Consider the following 25,740-nt stretch of genomic DNA (forward strand, 5'->3'; position numbering starts at 1 on the left):
TTCACACACTTAATGAGTGGAGAGGCCAAACTTGTATCATCTGACTTGAGAACCCATTCTCTTAATCACCAAAAATGTACCATTCCATGGGTTCTACTATCAATTTCTGACATATAAAGCATTTGTGTGTGTGTGATGTATATGTTTGTGCATGTATATATATGTACAATTATTATACGATATCCTAATTCACTGTTAAACAGAAAAAAATTAACCATAGATAACTGTGTAAATAAATATGTGTCATTTTCAGGGCAACTGAGTCACCTGGAACACTAGATATGGACCGATGCTCTAAGAAATGAAGGTGTGAGCCAGGTGGTGATACACATTACATCTCACTAATCACTTCCCTCCCCTCCCAGTTTTACTAAAATTCAGGGAACAGGGGAAGGAACTCCAGATGAATTTAGTCTTAATCGTTTTTTTAAACTTTGACCACCAAAATATGAAATGCCCAATTTTAATATTGTACTAGCATACCTCTTTAGCATACCGTGAAATAAATGTCTAATTTTCTTTTCATTTGCCGTGCGATCCTTTCTAGCTTCTGACTGTTATTCTTTACAACATGGCTGATATGTTGTTTTCATGGTATTTGTTCAGTTTTTCCTCCGTGTGTCATCTCTTTTTGCCCCAACGATGGCTGTTCAGGTACGATGGTTCTCGTGTGTCAGGTATCTGTTCTTGGGATGATTGTGTCAAGGATGACTGTTCAGATGGTTCTCGTTTGTCGGGTATCTGTTCTTGGGATGGCTGCCCCCAGGATGGCTGTTCGAGCAATTCTCGTTCTTCAGGCTTTTCTTCTGATCGTCCTGATGATGATTCTTCTCGTGATTGCTGTCCCATTGGTGGTTGTCTTCGGTCTTCTATTTTCACTGGGATTTCTAGTAGTACAGGTGTGTTTTTTCCCTCTAGAAGGTCATATGGTTCTTTTTCTTCAGTAAACAAAAATAAAACAAAATCACCAATAAACGTAGTAGCCATCTAAATCAAGTGACATAAATCATAAACTAACAAACATAGCTACTATATCATCAATTTCATATCGATAGTGATAATATTAATAAAAATAATTCTCACATGGGCTGTTACACTTCCAAGGTGCTTTACGTACATTATCACTTTTATTCTCACTTGGAAATAGAATCTTAAATAAGCATAAAATAGGTAGGATGTACTAGTATCAGAGAAGGTCAAGAGAAGCCAGTATAAACAATGTGCTAATATTAATTAAATAGATGTAATCCACTAGTTGTTTGAAAATTGATAAACCACAGGAAAGACTCTTGTGTTTTCACTAACATAAAAAAGGCACTTTTAGTAAAATCAAAAAGGACGAATCAGAGCGTAGGAGAATCCAAAACCACTGTCTTTCTCCAGAAGAGGCACCAACACATGAAAACAACCTATGGAAGCAGAAAGATTATGAGGTACTTGGGAATCTGTCACTTGCCAAACCACATTCGTCGGTGACGGTACCATCTGTTCCTACAGCGAAACGTGCCATTGGGCACAGGGAATCAACGCTGCTCCAGGACACCGCAAACACCACTGCTGTACCTGCGGAATGGCGTCTTCAGCGAGAGGCCTCCGAGAAGGCAGGTGTGTCAGCGGACGTGCTTACCTGTTGCCTTCCCCCAAAACCTGTTCTTTCTCTCCTTCACGGAAGCAAGACCCAGGCCCCAGCCCAGAATCTCCAACTTCACCCTTGCCCCTCATATCCAACCTGCGGCCAAGTTTGGTCAATATGGTCAAATTCACAAATCTTCCTGCAAAGTCCCTTCTCTGCGGCCCAGTCCCACCCGGGCCCCCGTCACTCCCGGGATGCTGTCCCTTCCCTGTGGCCCAGTCCCGTCCGGGCCCCCGTCACCTCCCGGGACGCTGTCCCTTCCCTGCGGCCCAGTCCCGTCTGGGCCCCCGTCACCTCCCGGGACGCTGTCCCTTCCCTGTGGCCCAGTCCCGTCCGGGCCCCCGTCACCTCCCAGGACGCTGTCCCTTCCCTGCGGCCCAGTCCCATCCAGGCCTCCACCACAGAATATTGTGAATGAAGGTAACACTGTCACCTTGCCCTTCTCCCCTGATGTCCACATCATTATCTTAAACATCAATGCGATGATGTCACCCACCTGCTCTGACACATGAAGCCTCAGACCCTCAGAATGACACATCAGGCTGTGGTGGTGATGCCAGGGGCCTCCAGGCCGGCTCCCCTCCCCCATCCCTGGGGCGGAGCCACCAAAGACCCTTCCAGACCGCAGCCTCCACGGGGGGCCAGACACCCATTCTGACCAAAGGGCCGTGAGACGAGATGCCCGCCGCTCTGGGCTGAGGAGGCGACGGCCTGAGGCAGCCTCCTCCCCGTGCAAACTCCACCGTCACCTGTGGGAGACGGTGACGCGCCCAAACCGAGACCCCCGCGTCACCGCTGGGGGGAGACACCCAGGGGAGCCTCCAGGCCTCGCTACACTTCGCGCGATCCAGAGAGAATCTCTGTGCAAAGTCCCCGACACTCCGCCCTCACGGGTCCCAGCCTACCCGGTAGGACCTAAAACCGACCTGAAATGGACACGCGCCTCCCGCCCCCACCGGTGCCGCGCATGCGCCTGTGTGGACCGCAGACGCCTGCACCTGCCGCGTGCGGCCACCGCTGCGCCCGTGGCACCTGCGGGCCCTTCTCCGCGGCGCCCGCTTGGCGGCTCCCCACGGACCGTCCACACCCCACCCGAGCCGCCCTCTCCTTCACGGCACCACCTGGAAGTCCCTGCAGCCCCTCCCCGGCCCAGACAGGCCCGTGTTCTCCTTCAGGGACCTTCCACGGCACCCACACAACCTCCGCTTATGCATCTGCCCCCAACCCTGGTATCAGTGAGCTTCTCGGGCACAGCAAGCCCGAGCCTCACTCGCATGCACCCTCGGTGCCCAGCAAGTACCCAGCGCAGAACCCGCAGCTCCTCTGGGAGCCCTGCCCCGCATCCCCCACCCCCCCACCCCCAGCTTCAACAATAATATTGGACGAGTCGCCTTCCCCTTTCTGGGTTTCAGTTCTTCCCTTCTTGAAAAATTGGGGTAAAAGTATGAATCTTAAAAATGTAGGATTATGGAGACCAGTGAATGGAAGCAGACGGGGAGCTGTTAAAATTGACGGATACGTGATACGATACTCACCGTGATCACATGCACGTTTAAACAGCAAAAGCGGGGTGGGGGACTAACACGCACACGACTGTGTGTCGAAGGAAAGGCAGAGGTGGCGAGGGCTGGTGCCGGGCGGCCGCGCTTTGCAAACCCGGGAGCCATGCAGGCTCAGAAGCTCGGCGTCCTCCCGCGGGCGCCCTCCTGCGGGTGGGTGCGATCCCCGCTCACAGTCCGCCGGCCGCCAAGAGGCTGCCTCCCCCTCTTTGTCCTCCGGCACCCAGCTCACAGGCCGAAGGTACTCAGAAAATGTTTGATACATGAAAGAGGGCAATAAAGAATGAATGGACCAGCCATCCCCTAGCCCTGCACACAAGGCAATCCTAAAAGCAGAGACAATTAGAACGTGCAAGGTTAAAAATAGAACGAAGATATCAAAGCATGTTTATGGGTAATGTATTACCATAAAATGTAATATTAAATTACATTAAATATTAATATAACATAAAATACTATATGCGTCATGTTAATATATAATAAAACATTATTTCAAAACGCCCTGAGCTCTCCTTGCCTCTCAAATGCAATCGCCAGTGGGATATTGCTAGTGTCACATACGCGTGCTGTATTTTCCTTCAGGACTGAACCCCCGATCCAAGAGACCTCTAATAACGGCTACAAATGGGTCACTTAGGGGCACGTATTCACTTATTGGTCTGAAGTCTCCTGTCTGAAACCCGTACTTCGTGTTACAAGTTTCAGGAACTTTATTTTTTCTCTTCCCTACTTTTTTTTTTTTTTTTTTACCAACTATCACGAGGGTACGCAGTGAAATATTAAAGCAATTCCACGAACCGTGAGCCGACAGACAGCACCACCCTCTGGTGACGTCCAAACCTCCACTTGTCAAGTCACCTAGAAATCGTGCCATATAAAATGCAGCTTAGAGGGGTCCCTGCTTAGTCAGGAAAGAGTAAGTCGTTCGTTCAAAGCCACGTAATCCAAGCGGAAGGCTGCCTGTAAACAGATGGCCGTGGATGGCCAGGTCAGGCTGGGGCAACGCATAAAGTGACCTGCTTCGGACATTTTCAAAAGGGGAAACTCACAAATGGACAAAGTGAGCCCAGAGCAGCCATCCGCACGGGTCATTCACACCCCGTAAGCGATCATCGATAATTCACTCTCTTACCAGGAAACGGAACCACTTTTTCCTTCTCACTGAGGGTCTTGAGAGGTGATAAAAAGAGAGAAACATCCAGATAGTAATCAACGGACCAACGGGTTTACATATTATGAGATTTAGATGTAAGAGCTAAAAGAATTGCTGGAATATTCCCATGGTGACTGGCTTTGAGAGAATTTAGAGCCAATTTCAGTAAAAGGATAATCACTCATTATTACGCAGGAAGTCATGCCAACATTACGTAAATTGTAGTTTCTGAGATTACAGGGCAACTGGCAAAATTGTGATCTTAGTTTTCTTCCTCTGAGGAAAAAAGGCCTTTGGTGACGGCGTTCTTTTCTCTTCAACTGTTTCCTCATGCGGTTTCATCGAGGGCAGTCAGGGGCATAGGTGGTGTTTCCCTGGCTCCACACAAGATTTAGGAGGTAACAGAGTCTCTCCGGTTACACCAATAAACCGTAAAATGCAGGCGTTGGGTGTACCCTCCAAACAACCAGAAAACGTAAACCAGCTCGACTTACACAGCAGCTGTTTTTCAAAAACCCCAAGAGTAAATAGCAATAAAAATAGAACACTCGGTCTAAAATGAAAAACACTAAAAGCAGACACGTATGACTTATGTCAACGCTTGCAAGGTATAACATGCTAATCCACGCGGTACGACGTCAATAAAGGCAATCCAGCTTCTGCAGATTTGCCCCATTTAACATCTTATCTGGAAATTTTGCGTTGGCTTCGGGGATTTGGAGATTTATACAGTCTCTGCCGATTCACGCACGTAGCATGAAAATATCTGTTCCATTATAGATGCATGCTTCTAAGTGTATCTCTGTGTCAAGGTTTCCACTGGCATGAGTAACACAGAAATACCTTTGCTAATAAGCGCTTCAGTCAACTTGAACTCCGGGGCCAAACAGCTAGACTGAAGGCCTGACATTTTGGCGAGCAGGATGAAAAAGATATACAAGAGCGGCTGGGGTTGCTGACAGCCGCTGGAGGAAGAAATCCGAGAAGCTGTTACAAGATTTGATTGGGGAGATTAAACTGCCAACAGCAGCAGCTGGGGAGTCTGAAAATCGGGGCAGAGGAGAGTGAACGAGAACCGGGAGTTTCAGGAGAAGGCTGGTTGCGACGACATCGCAGGCGGTCAGAGACCACCGGGAACCAGACGCACCACGACAGCTGGATGAGTTCACAGAGACCCCCACCTTCGTCCACAAAGAATTCCATCACTCGTCTGCTTTACTGCATAATGTGACTGCATAATGTGACCGTGCGTAGAGTCGTCAGCGCTTGCCTTGAAGACTCCTGTTCGTTTGCACTTATTTTTGTGACTGCCAGAACACATGGCAGCTGCTGGTTGTGAATTAAGATGTCAGGCTCAAATTGGTGAAAATAAATCCAGTGTTTGGGTTTGAGGTATAATTCACTCGCGAAAAGTTAGAAGCCCAGAGTTAGGTAGCATTTAACTTTCATATTCTGTAACGATTACCTAGCCGTCTGATTTCTCTGTGGGCTGGAATGTTTTCGAATAAACTAGCAAAGGCATTTTCCAAGTCCTTAGAGGGAATTACAAGTTAAATCAAAAAATAGTTTGAATTCACAGCGTCTCCGATAGTGGCTTGAAGGACGTGTCTCGCCCTGGCGACCCGGAATAACAAACAGGTTAACCTAATGAGCCCGCCTGCAGCCAATATAGACATTTTTACTCTTAAAATAATTTTAATTTTCGGTATTCAAATGTGCTTATGATAGAAAATTGGGAAAGCAGAGCAAAGCCCCCCAAAATGGAAATAAATTGAAGTCACAGACCCGCCACTCGCTGTTAGAAGTTGTAATCCACGCCAAGGGTGGCAATGGGGAATAAGAAATTGTCTGATTTTGTAGCCTTGGGATAAACTTCCAGAGGCGGATTTCGCTGGCTCAGAGGTGCGGAAGCTTCAAAGTGCCCCGCAGAAGAGATTACCCAAGTCATACCCTCCTGAAGACACAGTCTCCCCCGCAGTGTCCCCAGGTGGCGGCGGCTGTCTCTCCCGCATGCTTAGAGGAGGGGACGGGTCCTCCTCGCTCCTCACTGCCATTTCTAGACCTTCAGCCCTTCCTCCTCCCTCTTCATAGCCCATGTCATCAGACTCTTCCTCCCACCCATGTTCCTTGGAGTGGCCATGGCCCTCCCTTCCTGACCCCCCGGCCCGCAGCCCCTCTCTCCCCCTAACAGAGCCCCCGTCACTGTCCTTGGGGATCTCAGCGGCCACTCGAGACACACCTTCCAGTGTTGGCCTCTCAGCTCTATAGCCCCATCCCATCCAGCGACCCTGTTTTCTATCTTTCTCCTGAGACCACACCTTGGGCCTCGTCTTTCCCACACAGGGTAATGACCCGTGTCAACTTCACTCTCCAATCCTGACAGAGCTCCAATCCTATCTTCACCCAGCTTCACCTGGTGTTAACATCTTACACAACCACGGTACGTTTATAAAAACTAAAATCAACAGTAAGACAACGCTGCTTCACTACAGACTTGATTTGGAATTCACCAGTGTTTCCATTCATATCCCTTTGCTGTCCCGGGATCCAGTTCTCAATAGCACCTTGCAGTCAGTCCCCGCGTCTCCTAGTCTCCTCCAAACTGTCACAGCTTCTCGGTCCTTCCTCATTTTCCATGACCGTGACACTTTTCTTGAAGAGTACCGGTTGGGTATTCTGTAGAATGTCCCTCGGTTTGGTGTAGCTGATGTTTTATCAGGAATAGACTGGAGTCATGGCTTTGGAGGAATACTACTATTCTACTACGCTACTAGAGAGAAGCAAAGCCCTTCTCACTGCCTCATACCAAGACATCTACTACATTATTTATCACTGGTGGTATTAACCTTGACCCCTCAGGCCGGTGCTGCCTGCCAGATGTCTCCACTATAAAATTTTCCCATGTTTTCTTTCAAAGATTGAAAACCAAGGACTCTGTCCTTACCTTTTATTTCACAGCTAAAAAAGAAGACCCGGGTGGTGACGGGAGTGGAACCTCCTCAGAAGAGAAATTGCAGGGGAAATGGGGAGACTGGATCTTTCGGGTCCCTTCCTAGACTAAATTCCAACCATGTTGTAAGCTAATTATTCTTTACTTCCTACCGATGAACACGTGTCAGCATCTTGTTTGAAAGAAACCACGACACATACGCCACAGGCCTTATTCCTGTGAAATTTGCCAAGAAATTCAAGCAAAGTATACGGTGCAGGCAGGGGAGATGCGTTCCTGGACCGCACAGGGATATTAAGGGTTTCATCCCGAGCATGCGCTCGGCGCACAGAGACCGGAAGATGCCACCCAGAGGACCAGTCGAAATCAGGTGTGCGGAGATGGCTGGCAACCAGGTCAAGATCCCGATGACGGTGAGCCGCAGCAGGAAGGGGCCCCTCGGCCAGGCCGAGAGATGCAGGTGCCTCTACACAAACACATGCATACAGAGCTGCAGAGCTCGGGGAAGCTCCCAGGGATGAGAGCGCACGATGAAGAATTGCCCTACGTCTGTTTACAGTTTAGAGTTTTTCATACACCTTTATGTCACTTTTCTCATTGAACATCACAACAGGGCCGCGTGCCCTCGATTCCGTAGATGAGCAAAATAACGTTCAAAGAGTCTGAGTGACTTGCTCGGATGCCGCGGGTACCAGGGGCAGGGCGGGCGCCCGACCCCAGCGCGCTCCGTCCGGCACGCCTCCCCCTGCGCCCATGGCCGACGAAGCGATTAAGGTTCATTTGAATGCTCACGTCCTCTGGTTAACACTTGGCTTCTCCTTATCAGTGTTCTCTTATCAGTTTCAATCTGTGCCATGACCGCTTCTCCAAGATCATCTTGGAGAAGTAATGTCAACAAACAGAAGGAAGGAGGAAGGACGCCCTGTTTCCGTGGCCCTCAGGAAGACAGGGAAATGGCCCCTCTCCTGCACCCCTGCGTATGAGGCACAGTCTCCCATCACTAACGGAGAAAGGTGCCATACAAATTCAACTTGTTTCATGAACACCAAGACATCTTTATGAACTTGGAAGATCATTTAATCAGCTAAGGTTACGTATCCTACAAAACCGGAGAGGGGCTTCCTATTCAGGCATGCCTCGTGTCACTGTTGCAACTTTCCTTTATTGCACTTGGCAGACACTGGGGTGTTGTTTGTTTGTTTGTTTTCAAATTGAGGGTTTGTGGCTACTCTGAGTCAAGCATGTCTGGTGACATCACTGTTCCAACAGCACTGGCTCACTCCGTGTCTCCGCGTCACATCTGGGTAATTCTTTCAATATTTCAGACTTTTTCATGATTGTTATATGTGTGATGGTGGTTATGACTCACTGAAAGCTCAGAGGATAGCATTTTTAGCAATAAAGTATTTCTTGAAGTATCCACACTGGTTTTTTTTAGACATAATGCCATGGCACGCTTAACAGGCCCCAGTGTGGTGTGGATGTAACTTTTACACACAGTAGGAAACCAAAACCTTCATCTGACTTGCTGTATTGCGGAATTCACTTTAGTGGAGTATTTGCTTTATTGCAGTGGTCTGGACCCAAACCACAGTATCTCCTAAGAATGACTGTCGACCAAATACCAGACGGGAATCGAGTTCTGCTAGCCCAAGAAGGAGGGGTCTTAGATTCTCAGAATCAACTTAGGTTTAGCGGTAAGGAAAGCATCTAAGGAGAAAAAAGTAGAGTGAACACTTTTCTCTAGGATTACTTGGACCTAGTCCTGTCTGAAGGCAAAGACTGGGTTCAAAACTCAAGCAACCCCCGGTGAATGAAAGTCAATCCCGCCGCACAGCCCAAGGGACCACTGAGCTCTCGTCCCCCATGGCAGCTGTCCCCATGGCCACCCTCCTGGGCCCTCCAGGCAGCCTCAGCACAGGCAGCACCATGGAGGGACAGGGCGGCTTCTCTGCACACGCTCATCAGCCGAGAAGAGCCGTCAGAAAAGAGCCGAACCACACTCCGATTTCACAGTTCAGCCCGACTCAAACCCAACCAAAAGGGAGCACCTCCTCTTAACCAATTCCACCCGCCTCTTTCTGGGGCCCCTGGGGCCAATCTGAGTTGACACCGCAGGTCCGGAGTTACCTCTGGATGCCTGGTGCTCAGTCCCCTGTGCACCACGTTGTGGAACTAAGTGTCATTTCATACTTGCATAAAAGATCACAGGACATCACTAAATGAATGTGCCAAAAAATGAAACCTCTCAAGCAACAGCACTCATAACGTACAGAATGGAAAGCCATGGCACTCGTGGAGTTGCTGCCTACCAAACATCTCAGACCGCACAGAAGCACGTAGACGCGCCGACGGGTAAACGGGGAAGCACAAATCAGGGGCCAAAAACCAAGCCAACCACTTGCTTCTCTCTCAGTCTTCCTTATCCTTGGTCAAATAGGATGTGTATTCAGTGGAATCATTTTCTGCTTGGTTAGCATCCTCCCCTACAGACCAGGGCTGGCCTCACAGGCCTACGCGGCCTTACTGTCAGAGCCCCGTCACTTCCTTCCCACCCCCTTCCCAAGAGTCAGCTCGTTCTAAGATGGCTTCCAAGCACAAAGGAAGCTGGGTGCCACTGAACTTCACACTATGGGGTAGATAACTGGCAACAGCTCCTGGAGCAGAGGGCTTCTCCGCTGGCCGCCCACAGGAAGAGAGAAAAGCAGGGAAGGACCCTCTGAGGGGTGGGGAGATGGGAAGGGCTGTGAGGGCTGCGCAGGGTCACTCTGATCAAAGTCATAAAACAGCAGCCTGGTTCAGGCAAGTCAGTCCCCTAGCTTTACCCAAAGATAGTGAAATGAAACTTTAAAAATAAGTCATCGTGATTAATTTTTCCAGGGCAGGGTAGGGTACCATCACAAGTCAAAGGAGGCTGTGAAATTAGACCACGTTTAAGAAAAGCTCAGAAAGTCACAGTGTACTTCTGAACCAAAAATGTGTCGATCCAAAAGGCAAGCCCGGGGTACGTGCTCTCTGCGGTTTGGGAGGCCCTTCCCGCCTGCTGGTCCCACCGTCCCCACCAAATGCTAGTGGCTCTTTGAATGACAATCCATAAGTTACGATTGTATCTTAAATGATTCCTAAGTTTCCAGACTGACTAAAATCATAGGAAGAAAAAAAAAAAAAAGACACGCAAGGAAGCCTCCGGAGAGCGTGAGAGTCTGGCCTGGCCACGCGTTGCCCGGTGGCTGCCGAACTTCGGCACACGGGGGAGCGCCAGGCGAGAGGCCCCGTCTCACCGAGGCTGCGAGAGCAGGTGTCTGAGCCAGGCACCCGGGCGCTGAGCGGCGCTGTGCTCATTCCCTGACTGCCCCTGGAGCTGTGAACACTTTGAAGCAAAGTAACAAGGCTGAAAAACCACAGTGGAGAGACACCGGTCTTTTTTTTCGGATTCTTTTGTTCCTTCACTTTGAATATCGCTCTACTTCCCAATTCTCAAAACAAGCAAAGATAACAGCAACAGAACACAGCCCAAAATGACTCCCAGTGAGATAAAACAAATGAGATTATTATCACCTTGAATTAAACTCAGGGACTTCAGACGGCCTCATTCCCCCAGAAAAACGAAACGTGCAAACTCTGACAAAATGCAGGCAGGCACTGCGCTGTTCTGGGAGCAAGGGTTAGAACCGGCCCGAAGTCCAAGGCTTCGTGCACCTGCCTGCACGGGAGTTGATAGGACGGACGGCCACTAACAGCCACAAGCACTCGGTGGGAAAGGTGACATTTTTTCAGTGAGGTATGAAATGGGCTCATTCCCTTCTCCCAAATAAGTCACAATTTCTGGTGGCCTCAGATTGGCTGATTAACTCCAACAGCCCTGTGTAACGTACTCGGGTGAAAAACCGCCCAGAGACCTTGAAGCTGTTGTTGAACCACACATCTATTGAGTGGAGCCCAAAGGTAACCTGGTCACTTGGAAACAAACTGGAGGGGTCATAAAATCACTCAAAGCCACCTCACCAGGTGACCCGGGGCTGGCGTCAGGGGTAAACCCACCGCAGACCAGAGCCAGTCCCCTGGGGGAGCTGGCCCACCCAGCACGGTGCCTCATGGGCTATGGGTGGGGGGCGGGGTAGAGGGAGGAGAAAAGGATTTGCTTGAATTTCTGCTGTTTCTTCTGTCACCTGTGTCACCGAGGACAAGACAGGCAGTCATTCTGTTCTTTGTGAAATGAGGATTATCACCTGGCAAGGGGATTGAAATGAAAATAAAAAGGAAAAGGAAATGTCTATGAAGGTATTTTGGAATCTGTGCATAATTTTAAAGCGCCGTTAAAGCAGATGGTTCAATATACATTTCATATACTTAAGGCTCAATAAACGCCTGCAGCACTTAATAGGGTTTTTTTTTTAAGTACTCAAGGCCTTGACCGCAGGGGAAGGGCACAGGAGGGGCTGGCAGCGGGAGACAGGTTAGGTGTTGCTCGCTGAGACTTCTCCCTGTCATGAACTGTCACCTGAAGAGCATCCTTCAAATAAACAGCAAATAACAAAGGTGCCTGGGCGGCTCAGGCGGTTAAGTGTCCGATTTCGGTCCGATTTCGATCTCACGATTCATGGGTTCAAGCCCGGCGTCGGACTCCGTGCTGACAGCTCAGAGCCTGGAGCCTGTTTCAGATTCTATGTCTCCCTCTCTCTCTGCTCCCCCACTCATCCTCTGTCTTCCTCCCTCCCTCTCTCTCTCTCTCTCTCTCAAATATAAACATTAAAAAAAATTATTTAATTCAAATAACAAAAAGAGACACAGTGGCTCAGACCCATATTCCACACCCGAAGGGACGCTTGGGCCTGACTTATGAGGGGCACCCCGGGGGTTCCCTTCTGGTCACCAGGTGGCGATCTGGGGCCCTCGTGGATGCCACACCTTCCAGTTTTAGCGTCTGGGAGATAACCATTTTCTCTTCCAAACAAAACAAAACAAAATTCCCCGATTATCTGGTTGGCACTTATCATACTCAATACGATTTTTCTCTTAAGGTATCAAAAACCATAGAAAATCAAATGGTAGCCATTCCTGAACATTCAGTGGAGTTTCTGTTTTCCCAACATCCAATAGAAATTGTTGTTGAGAGATTTCAATCGTGGAAATACAAACAATTATAATGAAAATGTATTAATCTTTATTTTTTAGGTTTATTTGTTTATTTTGAGAGAGAGGGCACACGCACAAGCAGGGGAGCGGCAGAGAGAGAGGGAGAGAGAGAATCCAAATCAGGCTCCACACTGTCAGCACAGAGCCCCACATGGGGCTGGAACCCACGAACCGTGAGATCATGATCTGAGCCGAAATCAAGAGTCAGTTGCCTAACTGACTGAGCCCCCCAGGCGGCCCTATAATGAAAATTTTAAATTGAACCCCCAAACAGAATAAGGTAGAATGGGTTCCAAGCCAGCCTGTGTCCCTCACTGATTTTGCTCCCAGCCTACAGACGGGAAGTTGTATAGAAAGTCAGCTGACACGAAGAACCTCACTACCATCATGGAGCCTGAAAACGACCGACGCTCCTATGGTCCAGCCTTGCTGGTCCCCAGACACCGCCCCCTCTGTTCCTTAGTGGCTCTACCGAACACGAGCCGGTGCTCTCCACCTCCACACCTTAAACCTTCAAGGCTCTCGTGAGAGCTAGTTTATGTTAAAAATGAGTAATGCTAAGAGAAGTCAGCCAGTGAGATGGGATGGTGACAGCCAGCCCACCGGACCAGGGAGTTTGGGCTCCCCTACTCCCTACGAGCCAGCAGAGCTCCCTCCGGCCTCCCCTGCAGTCGACACCCTTCTGTCTACCTGCAGGGGGAGTGATGCTTGGGTCCTTCCACGTGGGTCCACGGAAGGAACGGGGGAAACAGTGCTAGGTAATCCCTACTGTGAGGTACCCTCAGAAGGCGTTCCTGTCTCAAGAACTGGAATCGCCACATTTTAAAGGAACAAAGGGCTGCAGGTGGTTTGTTTTGGGGACTAAATTACACCCAGAGAGCACAGTAGTTACTGATAAAGATCTGAGGCACGATTCGTGGCTGTGGAATGAACTGCCCACAGATCCGAGACCTTCAGACCCCAGAAGGCACACCGTCGGAGTCCTGCTACATCACAATTCAGAAACAGGAAATGACATGTGACCTTTTGGAAAGGACTCCTACCCACTCTATGCCTTGGTTTCCTCATCTGGAAAATACCCAGTTTACATGACGAAAAGACAAGTAGTTAATACGTCCGTAGGATTTTTACACTTTGCAAAGCATTTCCCAAGCATTATGTCATTTCATACAGTAATATATCATTTCCCACCCTTCATGGCTAGCATGTTACATCAGGAAGTCATATACATCAAACTACTTTTAAAAACACAAATCTAAAAAATTATGATTATAAATAAACAGCTATGAAAAAAATTAGGAAACAATTTAAAATTTGGTGATGTTATTGGGTTTGGGGGGGGCAGAAGGAAATGGTGGGCAAGAAGTAAGACCTATCGAATATCTTCTACATATTTTAAGTATATTTCAAGAGACAAACTTGACTAGCTGTTTACAACAGGATCATACAAGTACCCGCACCCATGGCCGAATTACTACAGAATACACACATTTCTATTTCTTCCACATCTATGTGACATACCTTTTTCCTTTGTGCCGTGTCTTAAGGAAAACCTTTTCTTAAAAGACATTCGTGAATTGTCTTCCTGAAATAGAAACCATCAGTGTTAGCAGCTGAAACTTTTCTCTCTGAGCTATAAACAGAGATCCTCAGGAGCAGAACACTCAGCTACAACCAAACCCTGGGAACTGAAGTTTGCCACAAAGGTTAGTCCCCTGGAGATATCAGTGCACTCGACAATGATTTGCCAAAACATGGCAGCCCGTGCTGGAAGGCCAGCTACCTTTCCACGAAATGGCAGGTGCACCTTTACTCTGGCCTTGCCTGCAAGTCCAGACGGAGACAAATGAAGCCCACGGATCACCACGGATGAGAAAATCTCCCCTCATCTGGCCTCAGGACCCAGCCCCAGTCTGTTGGATTCTTCACTCAATGGTAGTTCAGGGATCAACCTGGAGACTGGGACCCACAGACCCAGCTCATACACGGATTCCCGTGGGTCACTCTAAGGTTTTCACCACCAATCACGTCCTCCCCAACACGTCCCATATCAAAAATGAGCCAGCTTTTCTCTGGAATGTGAAGAACTGGAAAGAGAGTCTCTCCTCTCCCAACAACAAGACAAAGTGAGATAATGTATGAAATTACAATTTTCTAGAAGTCATCAGAGAGTTGGAATCACGGGGAAACCAACTAGCCCGGAACTGAAGGACAGACAGACTCCGCCAAGGAGACACAGGGCCTGAGTGCTGGCTTCCCTGGGGCAGAGTGTGGGAGGAAGACAGGGGTAAGAAGGTTTCAGGCTTGGATCAGAGTGGGTGCGGCAGGCCTGAGGGCACACAGCCAAGGCTCCCTGGACACATGACTGGTTCCACAGCAAGGGCAGGGAAAACAAGAGGGGCCTGGAGGCACTCGCAGTAACAGAAAAAAGGAAGCTCTTAAACAGAACACGTCAAAGCAATGTGTCAAAGGGACCGGGAGCCGGGCTGAAGGAATTACAGTCCAAAACAGGAACATTGAGAACAACAAATAATGCCACACTGAATTACAGCCCAAAGCAGAAAATAAATAGACAGGAATCCATCACAATACGAATAAATGCTTGAATAAATAAATAACCAAATCGGAGATAAGAAACAAATTTTCCTTGTGGAAGAACTCCAAAGAACAGATTCGTAGACTAAGCTTTGCCTCCCGGAGGTGGTGGTGAATTCACACTTTACTTCCTTTGGAGGTGAGACTTAGAGATTCACTTCCAACACCATAGAGTAGGAAAGGGATGAATGGTAAGTTGACAGAGGAGAATCTGACAAACATTATGTCACTAAGGAATGAAGGTTGCTATTATCAGGGACATCACATGAATGTCCCCAATATGATACCAGGAGGCCACTTCACCTCTATAGCATTCTTTCTAAAACCCCAGCCTGATCATGAGAAGGCACCACCGGGGGACACATTATGGGGCCTGCCTTAGCCTGATATCAAAACAAACAAAGCCTTCTCGAGAAAACTGCAGACTAATAACCTTCTCGAAAACAGACACAAGGATCCTTCACAAATATGACACATCCAATCTAACTATACATAAATAAAGATCTAACTATACATAAAGAAAAAAATGTATCAGGAACAAGTGGGACGTCAAAATGGCACAGCTGCTTAGGGAACCTGTGTCGGTCTTTATTTAGCAAAGTTAAATATGCTTTTACCCCAAGACCCGGCAATCTCACTCCTGGGTATTTACCCAATCTGTGCGTCAACGTCCAGAGCAGCTCTTTTTAAAACTGCAAAAATCTGGGAACAACCCAATGTCCTTGATCTGGTGAATGGACAAACGCACAACGGTGCATCTGTAGGATGAGATACCACTCAATGAAAAGGGACCACTGGTTGGTACCTGCAAGACAGATGAGCCCCGCAGAGGCTGCTTTCAGGCAGCAGACTTGAGCCGTGGAGACCTGAGTAAGGTAGAAGGGCCCACAGTGACGGCCAGGCTGAAAGCCAACACGCTCAGTAGGCGACCCAGTTCGAAACAGCCATACGTCCCAGCTGACCGATGGGCTACATACAACCAGGCCCGGGTACGAGAAAGGGAGAATTCCACACGTCCCCAAGCCTCCTCACTTTCCCCCCTTCACCAGAAACCCCCCTCCCGACCACCGCCTCCCGGCAGATAGCCTCCCCTTTGCAGTCCCGATGCTGCTCCCTGATAGCACGTTTCAACAAACTTCTATCTCCCTTGTTCTGCCTCAGGTGAGCCCCCTCACGGCCCAGACCGCCAGCCACCGCCCGATCGGTTCACCCCATAAATCCCACACACATCACTGTAAGTGGAAAACACACTCCCAAGAGAACAAACCGCACACACACTTCTGTTCTGTGACTCTGTGCAAAAGGCAGGACCTCAGGACAGAAAACCCACGGGTGGTGGCCAAGTCATGTGGGAGGGGAGAAAGGACAGGTGGTCGACTACGAGGGACCGAGGGACAAGCGGGAGTGGGGGTGCTGATGTCCCCCATACTGGACTACGTTGCCAGTTACATGACTGCGTGTGTCCCCAACTCCTAGAACACCCCACTGGAAAGGCGAGGTCACTGTACGTAAATTACACCTCAGTCTCTACAAAGGAGAGAAAATGGGCCCAACAAAGGAAGAACGGTATGACGTGGAGACTCGGGTGATTCTTCCCGCCGATCGGAATCATAAAACCAAAGAAATCACTACGGTCATTAAAAGCAGCTCTGAGTCCTTGGAAGCGCCAGGGCAGGACAGACGGAAGACGACTCTCTGTCCACGGGGGGCGGTGGTCCCCTGCGTCTGCTGCTTCTGGCTGCAGAAAATAACAGCTTTTCTGCCCGGGTTGGCAGAAGTTGGCCACTCGGAGCAGCCGAACACCTGGAAATTTAAGGACGCAATTCTGGAAGCGGGGAAGTTGAGGAAGGATGGAGATCCTTCATCTGGGTGGAAAGCCTGCCGCGCTCTCTTGCTCACCGCTAACTGTGTCCATTTGTCAAAACCCCCGGATCCCCGTGGGTGTAAACTGTACCTCAACAACACCGCTAAAAACAGATTCGCTCTCAGAGGAAACGAACCTCAGGACAATTCCTCTGGTGCTGGTGAGCCGAGCCTGCGAGAAGGGGTCTGCACAGCCACCTTTACAACGGCAGAAGGAGCAGAGGACACAGGAATCCGGGGGCTCAGAGCACGCCCTCCGTGACCTGAGATCTAGAATGCCCAAAACAGTGCTTGACGTCAAGGGCTGCCCGCGGGAAAGTGTGTCCCCCCTGGGAGTCCACTGGTGCAATTCCAGCAAGTTTCCCTCTGCCTCTTGCCCACGAGCTGGTCGGGAGCGAGCAAGCAGACAGCAACAGGAGGAACTTCTATTGCCACAGAGAGAGAAGGCAGGGAAAACCATACAAAGTTCACAGGAGACCCCAGAAAGCACAGCGGGAGCCGCTTTGCGAACAGGCAGAAGCCTGGGAGCTCGGTCCTCTCTGGAAACACCAAACGACACAGCAAAGGGATTTGCCGTGTGCAAAATGATGGCTGGTTCATCGGGAGGCAGGATTTTCAAAATGAAGAAATTGTGGCTTAACTACAGAGGCGTCGCATAGATGGAAAATCGCTTTTGCAAAACTCAGCATGGCTTAAAAATGAGAGATAAGTGAGATATTTCTAGATTTGCATTTGATCACTGTTCTCACTAAAACTGTTCAGCGCAGCATCACTGAAGGCGTGTGGTAAGCAATTTGTAAGTCCTCATACCGTCTCAAAGATTCAACACAAAAACGTATTTGCAAAAACCTAGTCACTTCCTTTAAAAATACCATAAATACATAAAATACAGAAACACACAAAACATTTCACAGAAGCACGGGGCTAGAAACACAAACCCAAAAGGACGCATTCACTCTTCGCCACTCGTCAGGGTCGCCAGGAGCACACGCATCACACCGCTCCGCGGCCCCTGTGTTACTCTGACCCGGTGCGTGCCTTTCCTGGCTTAACCCACCTGTAACTTCCACTCTCTTCTGCCCAAAATACCTTCTGGAGACTAAGCAGAAAGAATAAAGGATACATCGCTTATCGTCAGCTTTGCCTGTGACTTTGTGGGGTTGGAGTAGGGACATCTCACGGAGGCGAGGTGACTTGCCTTGATTGCCATCCACAGTATTGACAAGGAAAAAAATGTTAACTCGACACATGTCAGTGATTGTTTTGATCCCCACTTCAGCTCCTATTTCCAAGTTTTGAATAACAATCCAGTCTTCTTCAAATAGACCCAGAAAGAAAACGTCACGAATAATTCAATAAAATTCCCTGAGACCAGAAGTGGGGGTAAAAGGTAACACCATGAAAATCTCACCAGATAGGGCTCTTCAGCTGGAATTTCAGCCCAGGTAGAAAAGCACTCTGAAATTAGGCTGTTTTTTAAATATCCGTCGTAACAATGAATCGCCCTCGCACATCGTGTGCGTTCCTCTTCTTCTCTGGGATGAAGGAAAGGAGAGTTTTTAAACCAAATACTTACATTCGATACCAAAATTATTTCCTGGGAACATGGCAGGGTTTTGGTAAATAGTGATGATAGGGTATTAACGATGGCCTCTTGGAAAAATCGAGTGCGAGCAAGATAAGAAAGAACGTAAGGCCGCAGGACACACAAATCAATGTACAGAAGTCCACTGCATTTCTACATGCGAACAATGAAGCAGCAGAATGAGAAATTAAGAAAACAATCCCACTTACAACGGCACCAAAAAATAATAAAACACCTAGGAATAAACCTAACTAAAGAGGTGAAAGGCCTGTACCCTGACAACTATAAAACACTGATGAGAGGTGTTGACGATGACACAGATGGAAAGATATTCCACACTCAGGGGTTAGAAGAACAAATATTATTAGAATGTCTATACTACCCAAAGCAATCTATAGATTTAATGTATGGCACTGGAACAAAAATAGACACATAGATGCTCAGAACAGGTCGTATATGTGAGTTAGATAGAGAGCTCAGAAACAATCCCACAATTATATAGTTAATTAAATTTCAACCATAGGACACAGGACTATACAATGGGAAAAAGACAGTCTCTTCAACAAATGGTGCTGGGAAAGCTGCACGGCCACGTGCAAAAGAATTAAACTGGACCACTTTCTTTCACCTACGTGAAAATACACTCAAAATGGGTTAAAGACCAAAATGTGAGTCCTGAAACCATAAAAATCCTAGAAGAGAGCACAGGTAGTAATCTCTCTGCCCTCGGCCGCAGCAGCTTTTTTCTAGGCATGTCTCCTGAGGCAAGGGAAACGAAAGCAAAAATAAACTCCTGGGACTACATCAAAATAAAATCTTTTGCAAAGTGAAGGAAACAATCAACAAAACTAAATGACAACCTACTGAATGGGAGAAGATATTTGCAGATGGCATATCTGATAAAGGGTTAGTATCCAAAATATATAAAAAAAAACTGATACAACTCAACACTCAAAAAACAAATAATCCAATTAAAAATGGGCAGAAGACACGAACAGACATTCCTCCAAAGAAGACTTATAAATGGCCAACAGACACATGAAAAGATGTTCAACATCACTCATCGTCGGGGAAATACAAATCAAAACCACACTGAGATGCCACCTCACACCTGTCAGAATGGCTAAAGTCAGCAACACAAGAAACAACAAATATTGTGAAGATTGGGGGAAAAAGGAACCTTCGTGCTCTGTTGGTGGGAATGCAAACTGGTGCAGCCACTCTGGAAAACAGTATGGAGGCTCCTCAAAAAGTTAAAAATAGAACTACCCTACGACCCAACAATTGTACTACTGGACATTTATCCCCAAAATACAAAAACACATTCAAAGGGATATACACAGTGGAATATTATTCAACCATAAAAAAGAACGAAATCTTGAAACAACATGGATGGAGCTAGAAAATATATCGCTAAGTGAAATAGGCCAGTCAGAGAAAGACAGATACCGTATGATTTCACTCACATGCGGAATTTAAGAAGCAAAACAAATGAACAAAGGGGGAAAAGAGAGACAAACCAAAAAACAGACTCTTAAGTATGGAGAACAAACAGATGGTTACCAGAGGGGAGGTGGGAGGGAGGGGGAATGGGTGAAATTTTTAAAAACATTATTCACTGGGGAAATGGCAGGATTTCAGTAAATATTAATGATAACAAAATCACTACGATCTCTTAGAAGAATCAAGAGCAGGCAAGATAAGAAAATGTTTCCACAAAATGCACCTGCTCCTGCTGAGTCCCTCCCTCGCAGATTCGCTGTCATCCTCAAGGTGGAGTTTTTAAAAACCAGAAGCCAGGAAACAAAATAGGGGACAACACACGCAAGAGACTAGACGGGGGTCCTCAGTAAGTCAGGCGTGATGGAGGAAAAGGGGGCAGACGGCTCCTCTCGAAAGATGGGCAGAGATTTCAGCTGAAGAGACAGAAAATAAATGTCGATCCTCATTTCAAGGGTCTATTTCCCGAAAATGTGAAATGTTAGTCAACCACCAGTTACCTTTTGAGCACCTACTATGTGCCCTGGGTTCCGCCAGTCACTGCTGAGGGCTAGGGGGAAGGCAGGGCGTGCTCTTCACGGTCCTCCTGAGGGACTAATGAACAAATGGGAAGTGCGTGCCCAGTGAGACAGCAAATAACGAAGGTATAATGTTAATAACCACGTATACTAACCTTGTTCATACAGAGTAAGTCATACAGGATTTCAAAAACTACCAAAGGTTGGAGGGGTCAAAGGTGGTTTCACAAAAGTGGTCAGACTTGGGTAAGGACGATAACGGTTTTGGAAAGAGCAGTGACACAGTTAAACCGGAAGACATGGGCAGAGGCAAACAGAGTCAGGGGAACTGTGTGAAGCCAGGAGTTGACCCACGTCGACCAGCACTGAGGCAGCAGAGCCAGAGGGAAGACTCGGGGAACAGGGCATCAGAAAGAAGCACTGGCCAAGCGGTGCCCCTTCAAGGAAGAACAGAGGTGCCATTGACGGAGACATGAAGGAACTGAGCGGCATTCAGGACGTGTCTTATTTGAGGGGACATCTATGTGGAAATGAAGAGGCTCGCGAAAAATCACAACGTTCTATGTGCTCTGAGGGCCTAGAAGAATTGAGGTCATCCAAGGTTCCATTAAGGACAAGGGACCAAAATGGCATTTGGAAACAGCAGGGGGACGGGGTGGGGGGGGAGGTCAGCACAACTGAAATGATCTCGGCCATCAGGGTAAACTCCCTGCGAGGGGAGCAGCAGAGAGGAGGGCCACAAGGACAGAACGTGAGGTCTCGCTCGGGGGTGGGCCAAGACAGAGAAGCCAACAGGCTGATAAGGACAGGAGAGTGTCAGGCCATGCAATGGAACAGAGGCTTTTGATGACCGAGGGGTTGATGGGCAGGGTCAAAATCAAAATCGAAGGATAGAGCAGGTGAGAAAGGATCGTCGAATCCACCCATCACAGATGGGCAGCTATGGGGGACCGTGGTGGCAGCCGTGCCTCAAGGGGCCGCCAAGGAGCCAGAGGGAAAAAGCGGAAGGATTTCGTGTGGACCATTGGTGTGGCACGCCCAACACGGAAGCAGCCGCAGCAGACTTCACACGGAGCGATCCACGTCGGTCCGTGCCCGACGGCCAGGACAACCTCTCAAAGCAGACACCTCTGCTGACTGGAGAGCAGGACAGACACGCACGCGCGAGGGAGAGATCAATGACACAGGCAAGGCAGACAGAAATTGTAGCACGGCAGCCCTCGCAAGTGGAGGGATTGGGGAGAAGGATGGGGGATGGGCTCATTTAGGAAAGAAAGGGACGTCTCTTCCTGTGGGGCTTGAAGCAGCGGTCTGACCTACAGGCAATGTCGAGATACTGAACAAGAGGCAGTCCTAGACGTGTCTCCAGGCCCAAACGGCCACCCCTACCTTGCTCACATCCAGAGGAGCCACACCTGACCCCCATCCCAGAATTCCGAAAATTACCAGAAGCCGCTGAGGGGTCCCCTTCTAGAAACACACGGGATGCCTGAGATAGATGCTGCTGCCGTGACAGCAGTCCGCTTGGAAAGGAGGAGAAAACTCAGTCCTCGGACGTACGGAGGAAGCTCTCGACTAGATCCCTGTCACCCAGAAGACGCAAGTGGGCCCCCTGATCCTTCGAGGGCTTGAGGAAGAGCAAGCAAAACTGTGTGGACCACAAAGCAGGCTTCATCTCCACAGCCTGCAGCCTTCCTGCAGGACGCAGGAGAGCAGCCATTCGTGTCGGATGACAAAGTCTCGTCCCACTGTGTCTGAACTTGGCACAGAGCCTTGTGCAACTCAACGGGCTCTGAATGCAGAGCCCGCCCTCCCGGGATATCTGGAATCGGCTTTAGACACGCATACTGCAAGGGGGGAAATCAGCACGAATCGCGGCATTGACAGAAGCAGAGATGTTTCCACTTACTCCCCAGTAACATGAAAGGACTGGGAAAGAATCTTTGCCAGGGGTGCTTTCTGCTTGGACGTTAGGATCCCAGAGACCTGGCATGTTCCAGGGACGGACCGCCCGGGCACGGAGCCAGCTGCTGGCCTGACGTAGCCCTACCGGTCAGGTGCAGGTGCTCGGGCTTCAGGACACACGTTGGGACGGTGGCGACACAGAATGTTGAGGGAATTTCACACGGGCTTCTGATTCAGAGGGTGGAACCGAAGGACCTTTAGGAGCGTTTCACTCCGCCCCAAATAGACACATGGTTTGTTCAAACTCATGTGCATTCCGTGCCCACGATATTTACCAATCTGTGAAATTTACGGCATTTCAACGTGAGGTACAACTTTCCTTTTTTGATTTATCGCAAGTTCCAAAAAAAGGCCTGCCTTTCCCCCACTCATTCTATTTACAAGCAGAAAATGTGAATTTTATTTGTAGAACTTTTTTTTGCATTGCCACAGATTCTCCTCCCTCAATACCAGTGTAGACAAGCCACGATGATGAATAAATCCAGAGCTCGCCTTGCCCTGACTGACTCAGCATCACACAGCCTCACGGACGGCGTCTCCGTGTGACCTCAAGAGCAGCCCTCGGCTCTGAGTTACAGGTACCCACCATTTCTCATCCCGGCTCTCTCTAGGGGAAAAGCTGCCGGGTTCACAGGAGACGTGTGGAATCAAGAGAAAAGGCCCCCGAACAAAGTCACTGTCGATTCAAAGTGCCCGTGGGCTTTCCGGCTCCTTTCCTCTTCCTGCTTCTGATTTTCTTTTCTCCAACATACCCATGGGAGGAGATATTTTTTCCTCCAAAAGACAGCTGTCAATTTTGGGTAACTAAGTAACACATTCACCTAAAAGTACCTTCCTGGGGTGCGGTAGAGGCAGTCAATTAAGGTTTCTCATTAAGCTTTCGCAGAAACGAGAATTTTAAATGCTTTTTCTGTGTCTGAACATTATATCTATGCCGCGTCTGTGTTTCACAAGCCTAACCTCCAGGTTGCTTGGCACCATCCCACACACTGTAAGTTGACCACATAAGTTCTCATAATGAAACATAATTTATACACGTTAAAAGTTAGAGACGGCATCTCTATAACTCATGTGGAAAACCAAGTAAATATGAACAAAAAGTTTTCCTTTTGCGACTGCAGTGGCTTGTGCACATTTTGATAAAAAGCCACCCTCCCGAGGCCAGCAGGAGAGAGGGGAGAAACTGGCCGCGATGCCCTCGCTCCAGGGCTGGGCTCACAGCCGAGGGGACCACCTCACTTAACACAGGAAAACCCTCTCCCCGGCCCGTTTCTGCTATGTAAGCATTACAAGTTGGGCACAAAGTTCTGTTAAATTCCTTGCTCTCACCCCACAGGAGGTACCTTTGCTGATTAAGAGTTTGTCCCAAGCAAAGTCCTGGTGCTGTTCTCGTCTATGTCCCAGGAGATGTCTCCAAGTAAGAGGTTTGTCCATCTGCTGAAAATCAATTTTCTGTAACAGCTCGCATTGCCAGCGACCAGTGGATAAGAAAACACGCTAATAAGCGAACAGCCGAGAACCGGCTGCTGAGAAACAGGACACGTACCTGAGCATCTCCTTGAACTTGACCTCCCTTCCCTGCACGGTGACAAGGGTGACGGACACATCGAAGATACCCCGGGACCCACTGGGAGCCAGAGGGAGCTGGGGACAGAGTCAGACCCATGCCTGGGGCAGTCCTGCTGAAGACAGCAGCTGGGGGAAGTCGCCCTGTCCCTACCTTCCTGGGAGGGGGGGCCCACCGCTCACATGGGGCTGGGAGAGGCGCGAGAACGGGCAGGCCCCGACGGGATCAGGAGGGTCCTCAACCCAGGAGCCGAGCGTGCATGTTTCCGAGATGAAAGGCATCATGGAAGACACTGGCCTGCACCTGCTGGTGTCCTTTCCCAGCCTCGCAGAGGTGTGACGGACAAGTAACAATTGTGGACATTTAGGAAGGACGACGCCGTGGTTTTTCAGGAGTACCACTGTGCAATGGTGACCACAGTCAAGTTACTGAGCACATCGCCTCACAGAGACACCTGCTTTGAGCGTGTGGCGAGAACACGTAAGATCTCCTCTCGGGTGAAGGAGACCGCATCGCTGGCCACAGTCTCTGAGCTGTGCGTTAGATCCCTGGGGCTTTACACCTCTTCTAACCTGCCCGTCCTCCTCCACTTCCTCCTTCTCTAAACAGGAAGAAAGCCATTTCAACTTCTCCTCCAGGTCCCTAACCGCGGTTTCTAAAATTGTCATCAATTCAACAACAGCGTCTCAGTGAAGAATACATGAAAACACGTCTTCAATACCTTCCGTCTTACTAATGAAGAGCGTTATATACATAGAGTTGAAGATAAAGCATCTTCTCTATCTCAAGGGAAAAATTCCCCTTTGTGCTCGAATCCAAATGATTCTCCTACGTATAGAGGAACCCGAGCCTTATTTTTGTAGAACCATGTCATTCTTTAAAAATGTCATTACTTAATGTTTAATTCGCCATATCCCACTTAGCATTATCGATGACTCACACTTAGCTTTCGAGACTCTAGCGCTGATCAATATGCACCTTGTCTCTCAGAGAAGCAATAAAGGACTTCGCTGTAGTGACAAAACGGTATGAAGATAATAAAGAGAAAAAAACGGTAAAGATACTGGGCAAGCAATGAATTTCAAAAATCAATTAAAGAATCAATACTGGTTTTCATTTTGTCACAAAAACCCTGAGTCAGAGACAATGTGAGATCAAAAATGCCCTGGTTTTATTGGCATTTCTGGCAACGTTAATTAAATGAAAACCCTCTACGGACTGACCGATAACGCACACAACGAGAACCAAGCGCTGTCACGGGTTTGCGAATCCACTGGCTGTGGCAAGATCCTTACACGGCGATTCCAGCAGGAGCTGCAAGCGACGGAAAATGCGTCACGCCCTGCGCCTGGCATTTTTTAAGTATATTAAGTCATTTAAATATGATTTGTGTCAGTTGATATAAACCATCACTATGATTACTTTTCAAACGGCCTCCCTGTTTGTCACTCATTTTATAGCTAGAAACATGTCAACTACTCACTTTTCTTATCTGACCTTGTCTGGCATGAAGGCCACTGTTTCCCAAACTCGGGGACCATGTAGGGCAGGGAGCTTGTAAGGGGAAGTGGCCAAGTTCCCTGGACACTTGATCCTCAATGAATGTTCGAAGCACAACATGAGATGGGGTGGTCATAATGACAAGAAAACCAGAAAACAAAATAGAACACGAATCTTTTCCTTTTCTTTTTAAGAAAATAAGCACACATTTATCCA

General features: G+C 48.5%; 1 protein-coding gene across 3 annotated transcripts in view; it reads right to left on the reverse strand.

Moving 5' to 3' along the window:
- Positions 1–449: 449 nt before the first annotated feature.
- Positions 450–25,740, reverse strand: part of DCDC2C (doublecortin domain containing 2C) — a 76,374-nt gene continuing 51,083 nt past the window's right edge. For 2 of the 3 annotated variants that reach the window (XM_053201289.1, XM_053201288.1), the window contains 2 exons: positions 13,953–14,016; positions 450–938 (listed from right to left, as the gene is read on the reverse strand). In XM_053201289.1, coding sequence (XP_053057264.1) covers positions 622–938; positions 13,953–14,016 — 381 coding nt within the window. In that variant the 3' untranslated portion in view covers positions 450–621. The remainder of the gene's footprint in view (positions 939–13,952; positions 14,017–25,740) is intronic. The other variant, XM_027077806.2, reaches the window with a different exon arrangement.

This window comes from Acinonyx jubatus, chromosome A3 (genome assembly GCF_027475565.1).
Source record: "Acinonyx jubatus isolate Ajub_Pintada_27869175 chromosome A3, VMU_Ajub_asm_v1.0, whole genome shotgun sequence".
Classification (NCBI taxonomy): domain Eukaryota; kingdom Metazoa; phylum Chordata; class Mammalia; order Carnivora; family Felidae; genus Acinonyx; species Acinonyx jubatus.